This window comes from Elgaria multicarinata, chromosome 2 (assembly GCF_023053635.1).
Source record: "Elgaria multicarinata webbii isolate HBS135686 ecotype San Diego chromosome 2, rElgMul1.1.pri, whole genome shotgun sequence".
NCBI classification, from domain to species: domain Eukaryota; kingdom Metazoa; phylum Chordata; class Lepidosauria; order Squamata; family Anguidae; genus Elgaria; species Elgaria multicarinata.
The window spans coordinates 129,748,724-129,768,469 of NC_086172.1; the positions used below are offsets into that span (position 1 = coordinate 129,748,724).

The 19,746-nt window shown below is 41.0% G+C and overlaps 1 protein-coding gene across 1 annotated transcript in view; it reads right to left on the reverse strand.

The window, feature by feature from the left end:
• Positions 1-2,956: 2,956 nt before the first annotated feature.
• The window catches only part of LOC134393429 (cytosolic phospholipase A2 beta-like), a 41,335-nt gene continuing 24,545 nt past the window's right edge, over positions 2,957-19,746 (reverse strand). The window contains exons 15-20 of the mRNA XM_063118455.1: positions 18,981-19,118; positions 16,305-16,409; positions 11,274-11,465; positions 9,432-9,598; positions 7,114-7,300; positions 2,957-3,208 (exon numbers count right to left, since the gene is read on the reverse strand). Of these exons, the coding sequence (XP_062974525.1) occupies positions 3,006-3,208; positions 7,114-7,300; positions 9,432-9,598; positions 11,274-11,465; positions 16,305-16,409; positions 18,981-19,118 (992 nt within the window). The 3' untranslated portion in view covers positions 2,957-3,005. The remainder of the gene's footprint in view (positions 3,209-7,113; positions 7,301-9,431; positions 9,599-11,273; positions 11,466-16,304; positions 16,410-18,980; positions 19,119-19,746) is intronic.

Consider the following 19,746-nt stretch of genomic DNA (forward strand, 5'->3'; position numbering starts at 1 on the left):
ATCCACACTCAACCCATAAACATTGGGAGGCAGGGCACTTGGGGAAATCACTTCACGCAATAAATGTATGAAGTGCATTCTTGTTTTTTATAAGGAAACATACATTGTTCGGCAAAAATGTAATAGTTTCACCTCTGGTAATAAAACCAGGAATGCCTCTGAATTGTGTAAGCTTTTTCTCAGCTTAAAGAATGGCACTCTAGCAGGAGACAGAAATGAACATGGCTGCATTTTTGTTTTGTTTTAATGTTTAAAAACTGTTTTCTTAAAAGAACTAGATGTTAGAGAATACGTAGAATGGAAACCAGATTTAATTCTTTTTAAACTAATAGAAAACATTTTTCATGCATTTCTTGAAATAAAACCAACCACACACAAGCCATTTATTGGATCTGTTTTATTATTAACCAGCGTTTGGTTCTTCTTGAGAGTCTCTCATAGTAAAACGAGGCAAATTCCTCCACCGAGTTGCTTTTCTGATCAATATTGGCATGTCCTGTTTCTTCCGACCAGACTTTGCTTCTACTCACATATGTTTTACTCCACACTGGTTATACATGCAGATGTTTTCATCAAATAAAAAATAATTTAAATACATTAAACGCTGAGGCAACATAGTGGCCTGGGTGCTGGAGAGAGACCATTACACAAATTAATGGAGAAGTGGTTGAGCCAGATGCTGAGGATAAAGAGGACAGGTGGTCACCTTTATATGCTGTTTGGAAGCTTTTCCAAAGTCTCTTGCTTGCCACTGTTGGAAACAGAATGGTGGACTAGATGTCCCTTTGCCCTGACCTAGTTGTTCTCATAGTCTTAATATTGAAATAATGCTTTAAACTGAGCATTGTTATTGAATAGAATGTCTAAACATGCTGAAAGGCACATCCATATTATCGGAATTGTGAGATGATAAAACTAAATTATGTGTCCACAGTTTTGAAAGTATTTATTCACAGGTAGTTCTATTGAATTCACCAAGTAGTGGTTAGGGTTTTAGGATTGCAACCATATTATCAAGTACTAAAGTTTAACCCCCAAGTGCCTAACAGTGGAATCCTCAGAAGAATGAGTTCAAACGGATTTATTGCCAGTATATAGGATTGCAGCCTAAGAACTGAATTGACCCAATTTTGTTGCCCCAACTCCAGTTTTGCATTTCCAAGTTCTATATAATGACAATGAAAATATACAATTTTGGATAGTTTCACCTTATGTCAGATATACAAATACTTTTGGACCAGATCCTGAAATGGAATAAATCAAATTAACCCTAATAATTTCTAAAGAGCCTATGATAATTTGCCTCAGATGAAGATCTGATTTTGAATACTTAAATGTTCTGTGGAGACAACTATCTTTTGAAAATAGTTTGCGAGGCCTTTCTTCAGGTTCATGTTAACATCTTCCAGAGCACGCATAAGCAAATGGAAACCAGATTTTACAGGGAGTATTCCATTTTTAGCAAAGAAGTTGAAGGTTTTTCTTTTTAACCTTCCAAGATAACTATTTTCCACTGCATCCTCCAATATATTTTGCTTATGAAATTAAACCCAATAGGTGTACACCAAAACTTGTGAGTAGGCATAAGATTTCTTTCAGAATCAAGCTTTTGTGAACAATGGGCATGTTGAATCAGAATATCCAAGAACCACAATTCATATGGGGACTGTACTGGATTCTACTCATCCAAACAGTCCAGCAGAATTAGTGGGAGTGGCAAAGCAACTATGTTAATAGTACTAAGCCCGTTCAGTTTGATACTCTTTCTGTGAGATCTCCATCCTCCTCCAGCCTTTCGGTTTGGAGATGCCACCATTCAGAGTAGAAGTTGTCTGGAAATGTCTAAAAATCAGTACTTCATATAGCCTACTAATATCTATCTTAACTAGCACCACATGCAAATACATTTCATGAGGGTATCAGGCAGAGGCCCTTCCCAGCCATTGAGTTGAATCTGGATCTCTTACAGACACCCTGCCACTTAACTACAGTCTCTCTCCCATTTGAAAAGTACACCACCCCATTAGGGCTCCATTCCAAGAATATTAAAAGTCTTTTGGTTTCAATGAGGTATGAATTCTTCCATTAATGAATTACTTTTTCCAAAATTCAATTTTGTTGCAAAGGGGAAGAATATGTATTAACTCTTGAGACACATTGCTGTTGTGCGGAATTCAGTTATGGATTAAAGCTAAAAGCCATTTCAAGCAAGAGAAGCTGTGTTATGGACTGAATCTATTAAATCAAGATTCTAGAAACAGAGCCAAGGCTAGCAAATGAGGCAATATTGCAAAGAATGCATTAAAATCGAACATATTTTGTGAATCTGCAATACTCAGTTATGTTAACAATGCTGGTATTAGTCACAGCTGAAATGCATCAGTCCTCTAAAGGGTAGAATGGGGAATGGAAATAATCTTTTTAGTAAGGAAATAGGCAAAATATACATATTGTCGAAATGTAATTACACATAACGATTGAACCAAAAGAATTCCACTATGGTTTCATTTCAGTAGGTAATGAAATCCAACACATCACATTCATTTCCAATAGAGTTGCAGAGGGTCAAAATATTACAAACAAATATCTGAAACTTCTACAATTATTACTATCTCAACAAGGACACTATTCAGAATACAGTCTCAGCAACACATTGTAATTCTGGCTCAATAATGTAATGAGTTCCAATCAAAAACAACACCTCCTGAAAGACTTCTCACTAAGTTCCTTCTGTTGTCCACTAACTACAAACTAGGTGTGAATCCAAACTGGGACGGATGCAAATAAAAACAAATGCTAATAAATAAGCATTTTTGAAAGCCATCAGCTCAAATTAGGCAGGCTGGGAACTTCACAAGCGACCGCTACAATGTGCGTGGTGTTATGAGGACTCATTAACATTACCTCCACCAATGTCACCATTTGTAGCTAAATGGTGGAGCCCACCTTCCAACTCTAGGAGACAAAATTACTTCCTAGGCTGAACTGGTGTTCAAACTTTATGGTCAAATGTTTTGTCTCTTCTGTATCGCACTCTGGATGGCCTTGAAAATGAAGTCTTTGCTACAGAGGATGTTATAGGTGCTCAGGTTTAGTAGTTTGTCAAAGTTTTCCTCAGTATAGGTTACATGTATAGTTGTATAAGGTGAGCTGTCCTTGTTCACATCTACTTCACCTCCACCCATTTCTGAAGGCGTTCGTTTCACCCCTGAAAAATGAAAAGAATCACTAGTGAGAAAGTGATACTGATTTCTTTACAAAGAATACATGTTTATTATGGAGGCGCAGACAGACACTGCTAGCCTGTAAAACAGCTATGAAGGCATGAAGGCCTGGTATATTTTGCTGTTGGGTAACCTCTCATTCATACACTTTTACAGATGCAGTCTGTAGCTCAGAAATATGGTCTGGGATTCATGATTGCTTGTATCTAATTCACCAATATTATATAAAAAAAATGGTGTCTTAAACCAAAGTCAAACCAAAAAACAAAAAGGGTTTAAGAAATTGGTATGATACAATGTTCAAGGTTCAAATGGAGCTATACATACTAAAATAAAATAATTAACCCATAAAAAGTAATAATAAACACTTGGTAATTTAAATATTTAACGAATATTTTAACGAATACATAAAACTTAAATACAAACAAAATAGTCCACAAACATAAAACATACACTTATCCCAAACGCGTTTCGAATCTCAGGATCTTCGTTAGTGGGATTTTTCTTTTTAATTAACTCAGTGATTCCATTTGGACCAAGCATTGGCTCCTGTGAATCTTATCTGTGTCTGTCTGCTTGAGGATGCATCGAAAAAAAGGGGGACTTAATGTTCCCTCCTATCGCATAACTTCCAAAGTGTAGCTGAAGCATCCATAGATCAAATCTTTAGTCAGTGCAGGCTTTCAAAAAGGCACTGCCTCCAAAAACATGCACGGCAGGGCTGAAAGAATACTACCCTGTGCACAAATTTCTCTTCTATTGCTACAGTTCCTACATAATCTGATCATTTGGGAATAAGGCAGATTTCTTTTCAGGTGACCAGAGTGAAAACTATCATAGGCCAAAAAAGGAATTGGCATCTGTGGGTTTCTTATATACCCCTGTATGTAGCTGGTTCTTTTCAAGTCTAACCAACACATCTACTTTTTATGGATTAGTTATTTTATTTTTGCTTGTATCTAATTAACAGCATCAATTTTCAAACAATCAAGCAGCGTCCTCTTGATTACAGCAAAACTCAGTGTCTCCCTTGCTAACTGCAATGCATTTCTGCAAAGGGTTTTTATTTGCCACAACACAGAACACAAGAACTAGTCTCAGCCTCACAGTGGATGATGGACGTCATCTTGTTGGTGAAGCTACAATCTTCTTGGCCCATAGTAGAAACATCTTCTAGCCATTAGGGCCCACCTAGGACATATTGACTGATCACTACTGACCATTAGCAAGTAACCAAATATTTAAAAGGTGCCAATTAAGAGCCATAAGGCTATGTTTTTGAACAAAATTTTAAGAACCACATTTGTTTTCTCTTGTTCCATAAAAGATGGTATGGAGTGGGGAACAGTTACGAAGATTCGAAGCTATTCTGAGTTGTGTGTTTTTTTTCCTTTGCGGGGGGATGATTGATTTTATTAAAGAAATATCTAAAAGATACTACAGAGCTTACACTTTAAAGAGTACACTAGTTTCCATTACATATACACCAGTTGTTTCTTGCATAATGTATACTTGAATGCACCTTAATTAGCTTCTGGAGTCATTAAGTAGCTTGTCACTTCTCCTGTCTCCTGCAAACAGCAGCCCACTTGCAATGTGATTCAGGACCCATCCCTAAGAGCTTCAAGGGCAGCAGAACAAATTCTGAGAAGCCGGGGCTTGGCTCCAGGAGCATTAATGTGCTCCCAGAGTTCTGCATAAAAACTGAAAAATTCCATACTGCATAGTTCACTGTGTCCATACTGTGCAGTCCATACTGTGAAGCTTCTCCAATCAAATAATGTTTGGAATCTCACCAAGCCAACCACAATCTATTTGAGACAGACATTTTAGACAATCTTAAGCTTGTTCCCTCGGTTTTTGAATTTAGCCTATTTTGTGTGGTCTGAAGGCCTAGTATATGTTACTGTTGGGTAGCCCCCTGCTTGTATACTTTTACATCTGCAGTCCGTAGCACAGAAATATGAATGTGTTACTGTCTTGGATTCATGTTTGCTTGTCTCCAATTAACAGTTTGAGGCCGAAGTGGAGCACTGAGAATCTTGGCTCCTGCATTTTTTCCACATACTCTCATCAGCCTTTTATTGGGAGGAAAAGTGGAATCTTATGTTGGCTCCATTACGTACAGATGTGTCTTTTTTCCACATCCCCACATTTACATTATGGAGTCACTGCATTCACTACATATAAATTCAAAGTTGTGGATATTTTCAAATGGAGTACTTTTTTTGCTGATTATACTATTGAGTGATTTAGAAAAAGCAGAAAGACACAATCAGAGTCTACTGTACAAAGGCTCTACTTATCCCATCACCACACACAGACATATGGGATATCACATACTTAGGATGTATATAAAGGCATCCTTGGAGTGTAGAACCAATGTAAAGATCAGAGAGAGAGGTTTTCCTGAATTATCCCATCCCAACTAAATAGCACCACTATTCCCCATCCATAGAAGAGTTAAGACAGCGAAATCTGTGTTCGTACATGCCATGTACTAGGCCGTCTCTGCTCATTACTGTAAATAACTACATCAACAAAAATAAATGGCAATAATAAGATTTCTGTTCGTATCTCAGCATTTTAGTATTTTGCTTCCTCAAATCACTTTCCTCTTACTTTTAAGGCTCTTTTTAGCAAATACATTAATCTGATAGCGTAAACTACAATCCAGGGTAGGTGCTGTCACAATATAGAAAATGTAAAATCCCATAGGCAGTCTTTGATGCTTAGTCAGTTGTTTCATTAGGCCATGTTTAGAGAGTTTGGCCCCATTCAGAAGACAGCTTAAACCATGGCTTTAACCATGGTTAAGCCAGAAAGCCGGGCTGTGTTCAGAAGACACCTTAAACCATGGCTTTAACCATGGTTAAGCCAGAAAGCCGGGCTGTGTTCAGAAGACACCTTAAACCATGGCTTTAACCATGGTTAAGCCAGAAAGCCGGGCTGTGTTCAGAAGACACCTTAAACCATGGCTTTAACCATGGTTAAGCCAGAAAGCCGGGCTGTGTTCAGAAGACACCTTAAACCACGGCTTTAACCACAGTGAATGAAGCAAAAAAGAAAACCCTTATTCACCATAGTTTAACGTGTCTTCTGAACGCAACCTCGCTTTCTGGCTTAACCGTCATGGTTAAAGTCATGGTTTAAGATGTCTTCTGAACACCTTTCCCCGCACTTCCTGTTTAGCATAACTGTCCCTTGGACCCTTTTGGGTGTTACCTGGAAGCAGTGAAAAAGCAAGCATAAGTGAGCTGGATTTCGATCGGGGACTCTGCAACTGCAATTTGCATGAGGGCAAAAGCTCCCCGTGTACATTGCCATCCTGGAGCCCCCCCATGCTGGCTGTTTCTGAAAGACAGATCTTGCACTCGAGGCCAAGCCACATGATTTGGCCTTGAGTGCAAATCCATGAGGGCAAGGCAACAACTAGAGTTGGTGGAGGAATTGGTGGGTGAAGGTCGTTGAGTTTTAGTCAGCTCGGCTCCCCGGACTTCTGCATTGAATCAGGCCAGCTGGTGGATTTCCATTTTTGTTTTGTTTTTAAATTATTTGTGTGAACGAAGCTATGCAAATAGCACACCCTGCGATCCAAAATTGAATAAATTGCGTAATTTATGGCTGTAATCGCGCAGGTTGCTTTTTACGTCCCCCACACAACTGGATTTCGGAAACAAATCCCCTACTCGGCTTGCAAATGCAAGCCGAGATGGGGCGCCGCAGGAATCTGTCAGACCCAAAACGGGCTGGATTTCATGGTGAAAGCATCTGGAACAGTTTAGCTTACAGAAAAGGCAAGTGAGGGGAGAGATGTACAAAACTGTATGACGTGGAGAAAATGGACAGGGAGACATTTTTCTCCCTCTCATAATACTAGAACTCTTACCTGGTGCCTTGTACTCCTTGAAGGTGGAATTTACCAGCGGGAAATAAACCAGTATTGGTGCTTTGGGGTTATCGTCATCTGAGAACACATAGCACTCCTTAGGATTCTTCATGTCTTCCTCACTTGGTTCAACTTTTGGAAAGGGGATACGTTGAACTTCACAGTATTTGGCCAACATCTGTGCTTGCTGGAGAAGACACAAACCAACGCAAACTGATTACCGGAAGTAAATCAATACTAGTAAATCAATAGTCATATCTATAATGTTCAATAGTAATCAATAGTAATATCTATAATATTCACCCTATGAACCTATATTTGGCCACCATGAGTAGGTTGGAGGGAGTGGTATGAATACAAAAATAAATGCACACATACAATTTAAATGCTGCTGTTCTATTTTCTGAGCTGTTTTGAGAGCATTTTTTGTAGAAGTGGAATACAAATTTAATATTATATTAATAAGAAGATGGAGAGCTCAAACAGATTGTATCTTCCAATTAAATTGAATCTGCCAATTAAAAATAAAAACATTAAAAACAGCTCGGTTCAGGGCAGCTGGAGTACTTAAATAATCCTTACTTGGGGAAATGATTGTTTAAGTCTCCCCCCCCCCCAATGGCATTTCCCCGGTGAAAATCGCTCTTACCTCCCCTCCACAAACAAGATGCTACTAGCCCTGATGTGAGTGGGGAGAAGGCAAAAATAATAAAACAATCAACATTAATGTTGAGGGAAACCAGAGTTCTGAGTGAGCCATATGCTAATAAATCCCTTTTCTGAACAACCACTATTTTATTGATGTGGTTAAGTTGAATTTAGACGCAAAAAAGAAGTTTGCCAAATGGGCCTAGTGGCCTCCATACAAATTTGCCTTCCCTTGGGTTATTTCTGTTAACGAGAGAACACCCCATAATGCCAGTCTTTTAAATCCCACCCTGATACCAATTTAGTAATCACATAATTTCTTCCAAAACTAAAGTAGGAATGCTAAGAAGTATACTTTGCACAGCTGGATTCAGAGATGGGGATGGGTACACCAAACCTCCTGGCTCACGTACACACCATAACTTCTTGCACTAGCCAGGAAGGGGCTCTGCTCACTCCCAACCTTCCTCCTCTAGAGCTCACACAGCACCTTCCCAGTTCCAAAAGCTGTTCTTACGACCTTCATTGAATTGGCTTCCGCCTCCTACAGGGCTACATGTTTGCTTCAGCCAGCCTCCTGTTAACTTCCTAAAGGGTGGATTAACCTGGCATTCAATTCTGCTCAGTTTCTCATTTTTCCAAGTTTAATTTTGTTCTGTTCTATATCTGCACGTTTGCAATTGTTTTTCTAAAAAGTCAACGCAAACATTTATCCTAATATACGCATCGTTGTATGTCTTTTTCCAGATATACATAATTTCACCAATTTCCCCAGTATAATGTAAATTTGTGCAATTTCTCCCAATATACACATCTAATAGGCACTTTCCCAAACGTATGCGTTTTATGTGCACTTTTGCATATTATATACATTTTATGATATGTGCAAATATCACCATATAAGTATATTCCAGTCTGCAGCCAGATTTGGGAAGTGCAAATTGGTTAAGATCACATTACAAGGCAAATCCGATTCATTTCTCACCCTTCCCAGGCCTGCCCAGAATTCTGCCATCTGCTGCTCTTACACAGGAGGTTCTGAGAACCAGAGTCTGCATGGCAACTGCTGTGGTGAGAATAGGGAGCCGCCTTCTACCAATCCAGTGTCCGTCCAGGATTGTCTCCCCTGACTGGCAGCAGCTCTCTCCAGGACTTAGGAAGGGGCCTTTCCCAACACTTTCTTACTCCGTCTGATTCTTTGAATGGTAAATGTCCAGAACTGGACCTGGGACCCATCACATGCAAAGCATATGCCCAAGCATGGAGCTATGGTCCCTCCTAGGGATGGGGAGAAATTCGTTCAGTTTGCAATTTCGAAGCACTATGCAAACTGAAACTCAGTTATCCTTCAAGATTTGCACTTCTACGAATTTTACTGGAGTTCTCTGATCAAAAAAGGCATACAGAAATATGTATATTAGGGAAATATTTCTTTAAAAATGCAGATTAGGAAATGCAAACTTTTTTTAAAAAAATGTCAATGTTCAAGACAAACCAAATTTAAGACTTGTGAAATTCTCAAACTTTTAGACAAACCAAATTTTAAGATTGAAAAAATGAGAAATGGAGAGAAACTGACGTTGACGGAATAGCCCATCCACTAGTACCTCCCCAACCACACGGCTGCAGACACGTGGGTGGAAAGCAGCAGAGAAATGATTGCTTCTGACCTTGAAGACTTGGCTCAGATCATAATCCAGTGAAATGATGACATCTACATTCCTCTCTGGCTTGAGAAGCGGTGGGCCACTGTTGTTAATAAAATAACCTATGTCCATTAAGCAGAGGGACTGCTCCACTGGCGTCAGCTTGTTAGGAGAGGCATCCAATATGGTATCTGAAAAGCAATTTTAAATATTTCTTATCAGCATTTCTTACTCTTATCAGCATTGACACAGACATGTGTGTGTGAGTGTGAGTGTGTGTGTGAGAGAGAGAGAGATTAAGATCTGTCACCAATAAGATTGCACACTGCCTCGTTTTAGGTTCTCTTCAAAGTAATCTGCTTAATTCCTGTTGGGCAAACCCCAATGAAGTAAGTAAGAGCTGCACAAAAGCACTTCCCTTCATATTTGCCTAAATATCACAAAAGAATTTGGCAAAGCTTAAAATCTCACACATTTACTTGCAGAGACCAATCCAAGATACGTATGACCTTTAGCCGTTCCTGGCTGTGAAAGTGGTAAAGTTTGGAAGACTGGCCTGTGGCCGGGCTATGACCAATATCTGGTCGGTCATAAAGTATATTCCCAGGGCAATTTGGGTGGACGGCAGCTGCACAAAACACCTTCCTGTTTTGATCCCAGGCATGTGGAAAGCCGGTAATCCACCACTACATGCTGGTTTGGCACAACACTACAAATATCACATTATAAGTGTGGTGTGCTAAATGCTGAATCCTGTGCATAATGGCAGATCACACAACTGTCAGAAGCCGATCTGGACAGGCTGTTCCAGTACCTTACCCATATCTACCACACATCCAACAGTTGTGAGAATACACTTTGGATTGGCTCCCCTTGGACATCTGGTTGGCCACTGTGGAAACAGATTGCTGGATTACACAGGCCTTTGGTTTGATCCAACATGGATCTTATTAAGTTCTTTTGTTCTTGAGGGACCAATGTGCTAACACTGTGATGTGTTTTAGTGCTCAACTTAATGAGGAAGTCTCACAAGGGCATCTTAAACTGAGCCATCAGAATCATCCCATGAATTAGCAATGGACTAACATATATATTACTGTTTGTTAGATACTAATTCCTAGAGTGAACAATTGAAGAGCAGACCCAAATCAGTCTCAAAAAGAGTTGTGGCACTCCCTAGTATGGAATGCCCACCCTGCGGAGGTTTGCCTGGCATTTGTCCGGTTTCATTTGGTACCAGGCAATGGCATTTCTCTTCTCCCAGTCATTTTAGATGTTTGTTATTGATTTAAATTGTCCAAGGCCTTTTATATCTTTATTGCATTTATCATTGTTTTTAACCTGACTTTTAACCTGCTTTATTGTGTGAGCCATCCTGGGAACGTTTCTTATGAGGCAGTATGTAAACATATAAATAGACAAAAAATATAATTCTTTCTCCAAGAGTGCTTCCAGACAAGGCCTTTATTGTGCAATTGCACTGCCTCATTCAGCAAATTTTATGGAGGATACAGACGTCATCACCTTCCATTTGTAGAGCTCCTCACCACTCCCCCACTCTGTTTTCTCAGAGCTTTCTCAGTCTTCTTCCTTGAGACAGAAAATCCATTATAGAAGAAAAAGTGGAATAGCTGCACAATGCCTTTGGGCTGTTAGCATTAGGAGCCCTCCGTGTGGAAGCACTCTAGAAGCTAAGGCTTCTGGAATGAATCTTATCCAACACCTGTTTAACTCCCTCTTCTGTTCTCTGGATCATCTCTTTGTCTTTGGACTTCCATAACTGGGAAACCAGCTGGAGATCCACTTTAACTCAGTTAACAGAAGGTGGTCATTTATTTTTTTTAGGGAACAGTGATTATTAGTTACCTTTCCATTCAATAAATTCTTTCTGTTGCAAATAGTCTTTATCGAAGTCAAGGCTTTTCAGGAAGTTGTGAGTTTCTCCTTTTAAAGGACGATCAGTCAAAATGTCATTAAAGACTTCACAAAGTTTTCCAGCCCCAGAGCTTGGAGGCTTATAGACAGTGACGTATCCATCAGACATGCTATTTTCTTCACCTGAAACAAAATATGGAGGAAGTTAATTTCGGGGGGGGGGGGGAATATTATCCCTTTCTGGTTAATAACATTTTAGGGATAGTTAAAATTGTTGTTGTTTTTAATGTTACCATATTCCATGGAAAAAGGTTTCAGCCAACTGGAATGCACCCTGGAAATGCAAGCAACACTTAGCACCAAAAGCCTGCAAACAGGACATGCTTCTGTTCATGGTTGCAGCCAGCGATGACTTTCTCCAGGTTGTTGTAAGTGGCACAAACAAGACAATTCACCCACCCCCAGTTTTCCATGGTGTTTTTTTTTTCCAAATGCAGAGAAAACATGTCTCCTGGAGGCCACTGAGCAAGCTCAGGCCTCATCGGGCTGGGTGGTTATGGTTTATTGCCCTCGTAGGATTTTGTTTTGTTTGTGTTTTTAAAAAGTCTTTTTATCCTTCTGGAAACTTCAAGGTTTACTTGTTTCTCAGTGCCTCTGTTTTAATTCTAGTTCTGTTGGCACTCAACCATCCAAGGGAGCAAATCAGACCTGCAACACTGCAGAGCACTGCAGTGCAGAGTGCTCTTGTTCAGTCTTCCAGCCAGCCAGCCAGCCATGATTTCTTCCAGGGTACTCCATTCTATTCCTCCTGCCCCTCAATTTTCTATCCCCCCTCCCAACAGACAATCAGCATTTTCTGGCCCTGAGCAAGCTCAGGCCTCACTGGGCTGTAGGATGCCCCCTAGTGTATGGCCTGGAGACTGGCAAAACCATGGCTAAGGCTTCTGGGTGAATGGCTGCTTCTGTTTCTAAGCTAGCAAACTGTTATTGCCTTCTGTACCAATCAGCAACGTTCCTTTGTGTTATGTGAAAGATGAGTCAAAGCACAGTTACAGTGATCTCATGAGAACAGCAAGTGTCTTAACTGTATAGCCTGGTACTGTATCTGGAAGCTTTAAGGAGCTGACATTCCAGTCTCTTCATCCAATTACTAAGTGCACCTGGGTGAAGAAAATCCTTATGTGTGCCAAAGAAATGCCAAGTAGTGCCTTGTTTATCACAACAATGTAGACTTAAGCTATAGATCCCTATGATGAGAACTGCTTTGTTATTAGTAGCTATGCAATCCATCACTTGCTTAACTTGGCAGCAATGCCAAGTTCAATTATGCTATAATTGTTCTTGTGCCCAGGAGTGGGAATCCAGATTTCGCCGGAAGGTCTTTTGTGCAGGAAGCTTTTGCAGTCTGGTCCACCTTTATTAGAATATGCCTGTATGGGCTGAAAACTATTCTAGTAAAGATTGCCTCCTTGTAAGCAAACCTATGAGTCTGGCTGCTTTGTGTCCTTGGTAACCCTGGAAAGAATCTGAAGCTCATGGCCAGAGCTAGACGGACTGGAACATCTAGTTCCCCCCTTATTTCTACAACCTTGGGTTTCCCCTGCTCAAACCGATACCACCCTCTTGTTTCTCAAAAGCCCCATTTTGGTTATAGAACCATTATAACCTAGGCACCAGACTTCGCAATTAGTATGATGCCAGCGTCATAGCACTGGAAGAGGATAGAAGGCCACACCCTCAGTACTGCAAACTGAGGCCATCCATATTCCAGTTCTCATATTTCAACACATCTCTAGTGAACCGATACGAAATGAGGGCAGGGCTCCTGCAGCTTTAACTGTTGTGATGAAGAGGGATTCTCACCAGGTGCTGCATGCATACAAATGACAGCTGCTGAAATTCCCTTTTCTATACAACTGTTGAAGATACAGGAGCCCTGTCCTCCTTTCCATACGGTTACCCTATCCAGGAGACAATCCTATGCCTGTTCAGACAGAAAAAAAGTCCCACAATTTTCTCCAAAAGTCATACATCATAGAAGACTAGATCCTTCCTATTAGTTTTTAAACACACATACATATCTTAAGTTGGAGAATTGATCAGTCTGGAATGTGGGTGTAGGATTGCCAAATCAAGATTTTGAAAATCAATTAATGTTCCATCTGTTTGAGGAACCAGTCTGAAGCAGTGCAACCTCCAATACCTGGACTTGACTTGTAGCTCAGAGGTAATAAATAACAATTAAAAACAAAAAAAGTTTAGGTAACCTTTTAAAATAGTTAGCAGCCTTAGCAGCTTTTTCTAATAGAAGTATTATTCACTCCATAGAGGTCTGTCAAACCAGCTGAGCCAGAGCAAACTGCAACACCCAAACAAGTCTTTTTTTTTACAAGAATCACAAATATAAATATTGAAAATAGCAGAACCACCATCACATACATCTCCAGTGCCTTGTTATCACAAGGCTGAGTAAATCATACTGGGATTCCACAGGTAACAATGGTAGCACGACAGCTGATTTTGTAGCTCTTTTTATTTAGATGATCAAAAGAGGCAGAAGAGGCAGGAATGTAAGCCTCATCCCATGTACACTTTTGTTCTGGTTTATTTTATTTATTTATTTATTTATTTATTACATTTTTATACCGCCCAATAGCCGGAGCTCTCTGGGCAGTTCACAAAAATTAAAACCACAATAAAACACCCAACAGGTTAAAAACACAATTACGAAATACAGTATAAAAAGTGCAACCAGGATAAAACCACACAGCAAAATTGATATAAGATTAAAATACAGAGTTAAAACAGTAAAATTTAAATTTAAGTTAAAATTAAGTGTTAAAATACTGAGTGAATAAAAAGGTCTTCAGCTGGCGACAAAAACAGTACAGTGTAGGCGCCAGGCGGACCTCTCTGGGGAGCTCGCTCCACAACCGGGGTGCCACAGCGGAGAAAGCCCTCGAATTACCCTCGAATTATCTCATTTCACTTATATCGTGCTTATATAGCATATGAAAACTTGTAAACTTACACCTCTGCTGTAGCGCATTGGGGAGATCCGTTGAGGTTCACTCACACGTGTTCTTATCCCCACCCACTCCCAGATCTTCTTTGTACCTCCTCCTACCATTTATTGGTTGTTTGAAGTGGGGACAACTCCCCTCTGATAACAGGGATTGGGATTTGCTTCTCTTGTTACTGAACACCAAAGTAGAATGTTACATAAGACTGCAATCAATTCTTTTGCATGCTTACTCAGTAAATAAATCCCATTTCAATGGAATGCATTTCCAAATTAGAGCCCCTCGGATTGCAGCCTTAATTTTTGAAACTTTAAAAAGGAAAAAAAATGGGGTGGGTGGCTGGGGTGGGGGAGCGAAGCGAGGTAGGAAGTGGCCATCTAAACTCCCAGGGTACGGAGGAGGAGACTTCAAATGCAGTGCCAGGATCTCCAATGACAGAGAAATTGAGAGGGAAATCACAGTTAGTGAGAGGATTAAGCCATCCTTTCCCATGTGGGGCTCCCAATAAAAACTGGACCCCTCCATTGTTAAAAAAAGAAAGAAAAGAAAAAGGTGGGGAGATGCAGGATCTTCCCCCATGGAGAATGCTTCCATCTCTGCTTCCCCCTGTTTGTGTCTCCCCCACTCAGCTTCACATGCTCAAAGGTAAGGACACACACACACACACACACACACACTGATTCATTCAGAAGCAGCCAAAGGACTTCGCTTGAAACTGATGAGAGAGTTTGGGTGAAACTGACCAGCTTTTGAACAGCAGGCTCTGACAGACCTGTTCCTTTGCAGTAGAAAATGGTTAAAAACACACACAGATCTAAAGAGTCTCTCCACTCCCCCCCCCATCTTCATTTCCTCCCTCGCTATCCACTCTACTTGATTGGTATATACTGTATGTGGGTGAGGGTTGCTGCTGCAAATCCCATTGATTTCAACTGCTAACATGACATGCTGCCCCTTGGTCTGTGCTTAGGAAAAGGGTGCAGAAAGAGGGGAAATCTTTCCAGCCCCACTTCTCTCCCTCCTCTACCCTCCAAGCACAGACCAAGGGGCAGCAGGTCACGTTAGCAGTTGAAATCAATGGGATTGACTTTTGAATAAAGTAAATCCCCTCATCCTGCCTGGAGGCTCCCTCCCTCTGTGGCTCCTCCTTAGGAAAAAAGGGCGCAGAAAGAGGGGAAATCTTTCCAGCCCCCCTTTCCCTCCATTTCTCTCCCCTCCAAGCACAGACCAAGGGGCAGCAGTAAAGTAAATCCCATTTGAGTAAAGTAAATCCCATTGAAGATGTACAGTTTTGGATGTTCAAAGGCATGGAAATGCAATCCTAAATTCCTCCGCACTAACAGACTATAAGCTCCAATGGATTTGAGGGAGGAAATGTAAAAAATCATTAAAAAATCGACAGATGATCCAATCTGGTTCAAATTCAGCATGCTGAAAGCTCTCCTTAATACCTACTAATGTGCCAATTTGGATCTCTTTATCTTTAAAAATGAGGGTGCTGCTGGCAAGGAGGGTGCGTTTCCCACATTTCTTTTAAAGTGAAAATGGACGAATTAAGATGGAGGAAGCAGGAGGAGGAAGTATTTGAATTGGCAATTAAAAACACCCGCTGGAGACAAGACACACCCCTTTCTTTCATCAGCAGTTCTGCCCCTTGAAATCACACCCACAGAACACCAGATTCAAAACGAGGGATGAAAGTACATGCTGCAGTTTGAGCGATGTGCTTTCACATGCCCGGAAGAACCAGACTTTCCCTGCACCAAAATATTGCACATCTTTTGGCTTTTATAGCACAATTAAAGCAGGATGCATGGGAGTACTTCACAATAAAAGCAGATTATAAGCTGAAAAATGTCGGAGTCCTTTGCACGTAATTCTCAGTGATTGCACAGTATAATGCTGGTGTGATGAAACTCTGTATCTCTCTTCAACACCCCCTTTAAACATACAATAACTAAGCAACAAAGAAGAAAGTGATCCGTAACGAAGCTCTTACTTTTATCTGTCATGTCTTTGACCCATCGTTCCCAAAATTCTTCTGGCGACGAGGACCAATACAAACCATCCAGCAGGTTCCGAGAGAAAATGTTAGTCCAGATCCCTGCAAGTCCAACCACATGGGAAACAGAGTCAATGTATATGAGGTCACCAGGCCAAGAAACTATTTTAGGTATTGGCTGATGCCAGCTGACAAAATAAGCATCATAGAGAAATATTGTCATTTAGCACCAAGCTATTAGTCAAGCTAGAATGTTTGGAGAGGGAGAGAGAGGGAGAACTGTACTATATCAATGAAACACAGAGAGTAGAGTCAAAGTATTGGTTTATCTTAGGGGTGAGGAACATTTCTTCCCCTGTGAGGACTGCAATCCCTCTGAGGAAATCTCCCAGGAGATGCATGCCAGTAATGTGTGGGGCTCAAACTACACACATTTTGCCCCTCCTATACATGTATACACACACACCTCTATCCCCCCCCCTCTCTCTCTCTCTCTCTCTCTCTCTCTTCCCCTCCCCTCCTTCCTCCTTTACTCTTTCCCCCCTCAGCTGCTTCTCCTTGGCCTTATACCATCCCCAGGTTTTAAAAATAAAAGCTTTGATTGACACCAATAGAAGCTTTTTTAAAACTCTTATTGGATAAGAGGGGGAAACTGGGAACTGTACGGGGAGGCCGCACAAGCTGGAAGTTCCCCACCGTTGCTTTATCCCTCACACGTTGTCCTTTGCAATTCTCATCTGGTGAAATCCACATAGAACTAAGCTGTCTGAAGGGGATCTAGTGTTGTATTAATGGTGCCATTTTGCCAACACAACACTTCTACTGCTTGTGGAAAACTGATTTTAGTGTTATATACAGGGCTGGCGCTACCATTAGGCCAACTAGGCAGCCGCCTAGGGCGTAGACCTCAGAGTGGCGCAGTACTGCCCTTTAAGGGTCACGGTTTTGTGCAAATTAGCTGTTTTTTAAAAACAACATAATAAGCAAGTTTTGTGCTTTTTATTTTTTTCTACAAAACATCTGTTCTTAAAAATTGAAGTTGGCAATTTGTGGGGGGGGGGTGGGAAGGTTGCAAGTAGCTCGCCTTGCCTAGGGTGCAAAATAGCCTGGCACCAGCTCTGGTTATACGCAATCATTTGATTCCGCTATTATGCAAGCTGTGGCACAGGATGTTCAACAAGGCATTGTATAAGGAGTTCTGGAAGACACCGCACAATGTGTGACGACTTAATTACGCTAGGTGTTGCCTGCCCTAGTTGAACTAGTTATTTTCCTAGCAGTTGAACAACTGCTAGTGGAACAATGCCAACTCTTGCCATTTTTTCCTGCTAGTGTAAGGGTGTAATAGCCTTTCAAGCATGATTTGAGAAGCTGTGAAACATCTTGATTGCTGAGAGCAGGGTGACTGAAGTCTTCATGCACAAGACTTCGCCATACAACAAAGTGTCGTGAGGAGCCCACCGCATGGTGACTACAAATCAGTAGGGAATGCAACGACTCCATTCTTCTAAACACTGTTCTTCTAAAATGTGGGCATTAGGGATGGGGAAGGAAGGAGTAAACAACTATCTTTTACCAGTACATAAAATCAGTTGCACCAGGGCTACCTGGCGCACTCCATGCATGCTCTTTTTCAGCCCTCCCAGTTCCTATATCCAAAAGAGCTATTTAATACATTGGATGCTACAGAAGAGAGAGATCCCCACCACACATTGCATGGCTTCAAGAGGAAATGTATTGGCTCTGTTTTGTGGGTGCCATTGCTTACACTTCCTCAGCTCACAGAGGTTGTGACAACAGAATCAAGAATCACAATATACAATGCGGAGGCATGTGTGTGAAGGCATTTCAGTGCCCCAAAGAAAATCCTTTTGTCCATTCAAATGCTATATCACTCAGCTGATCATGAAAAGAACTTGTGATTGGAAACCGGAGGAAATTTACAGTAAGTGCAATTTTGGTCTAGAGTAAAACCATTAAAGGGATCCATACAACTGTGGGTTGTGATTGTTCTGTTTTCTATACATTATATGCTGCATTAGCACTGTTAGCCGAGTACTAGTGATAATTTTAAACAATTGTTCTGAAGTAATATAATCAGATCACAATCAAATGATGACTGACTCTGATGCAGGGGTGTGGTGTCATGGAAAACTGATTTTGATCCTGATGTATACTCATTCATATTAAAATTCCAAATTCCATACAAGGACAATACCTTTATCCAAAGGTCACAGAATATTTTCAAGCCTTCAGTTCTCTGGAACTCTTCATCAGGCCAGATGCTAAAGAAAGCAAAAGGGGGGATTGTGGGGGAGGGGGCAGGGGAGGGGAAAAGCCCATATTGCAAATGCCATGGCTTCAATATCAGCCAGCTTTTTTCCTACTCTCCCCCAACCTCATCCCTTTGTTTACCATCTACCTAGAAGAATCGTTTTGGAGAATTCAAAAACTTGCACACTGTTTTGTGACTTTTGGGTTGGCCTAATAAAATCATTGTCTGAATAAAGATGTTGGAATTGTTCTAATGGCCAACATGGCTATATTTATTAGCTCTATATATATTGAGGGGACTAAATGCCCAAGCTTTTTAAAAATAGTCCATGGGTTTCCAAAGTTAGGTTGAAATGTTTTTCTCTGTTTTTCAGTTTGGCTCATGAGTAAACAGATTACCTTCCAGGAAACATAACCGGGATTCTGGGATCTTCTTCACCAGCTTTCCCATGAAGAATTCACTATCAAAATCTTCTGCACGAATGTAGGCTCCATATTTCAGGAACCCCACTTCATAAGGAGAGAACTCTACCCATTCTGCAAACAAAATGGCTCACATAAGATGAATACCTCTCAACACAGTAGCTAGTCATTGGCACAAAAATTAAATAGGAAAGGGTTAAGCAGACATCCCCAGTAGACACTCCTGGTGAGAGGGCTAGCATCATCAGACAAAACAGCACTATGGGGGATTCTACACATTGTACTGAGGGCGCTTCCATGCGCCCCCAGTGCGCCCCCAAAGCGATCGTGCTCCACCCCGCCTTCTTCCGCCGAGCTCTCCGACCCGGCCGGCGAGGAGGGAGGTGGGTGGCGGCGGCAAGGACGCCTCTTCCTCTTCTCTTCGCCAGGCAAGTTACACGATCGCTTTGGGGGCGCACTGGGGGCGCATGGAAGTGCCCTCAGTACAACGTGTGGAATCCCCCTATGTCCCAATTTCAGCACAAATTTCAAGATAAACTTTTATACAAATCTAAGCATAAAGCATAAGAAACAGTAACTAATGAAGAGCTTGTTCTGCTCTGTACTTAGATAACAGAAGGACAAACAATGAAGACCAAGAACAGCTGTGTAAAAGAATCTTCTATAGTCATTCAAGTATTTATGAATGAGATTTTGAAGGACAAAACATTGGTAATTTCATACAGCACTTGGGTTATGGGTC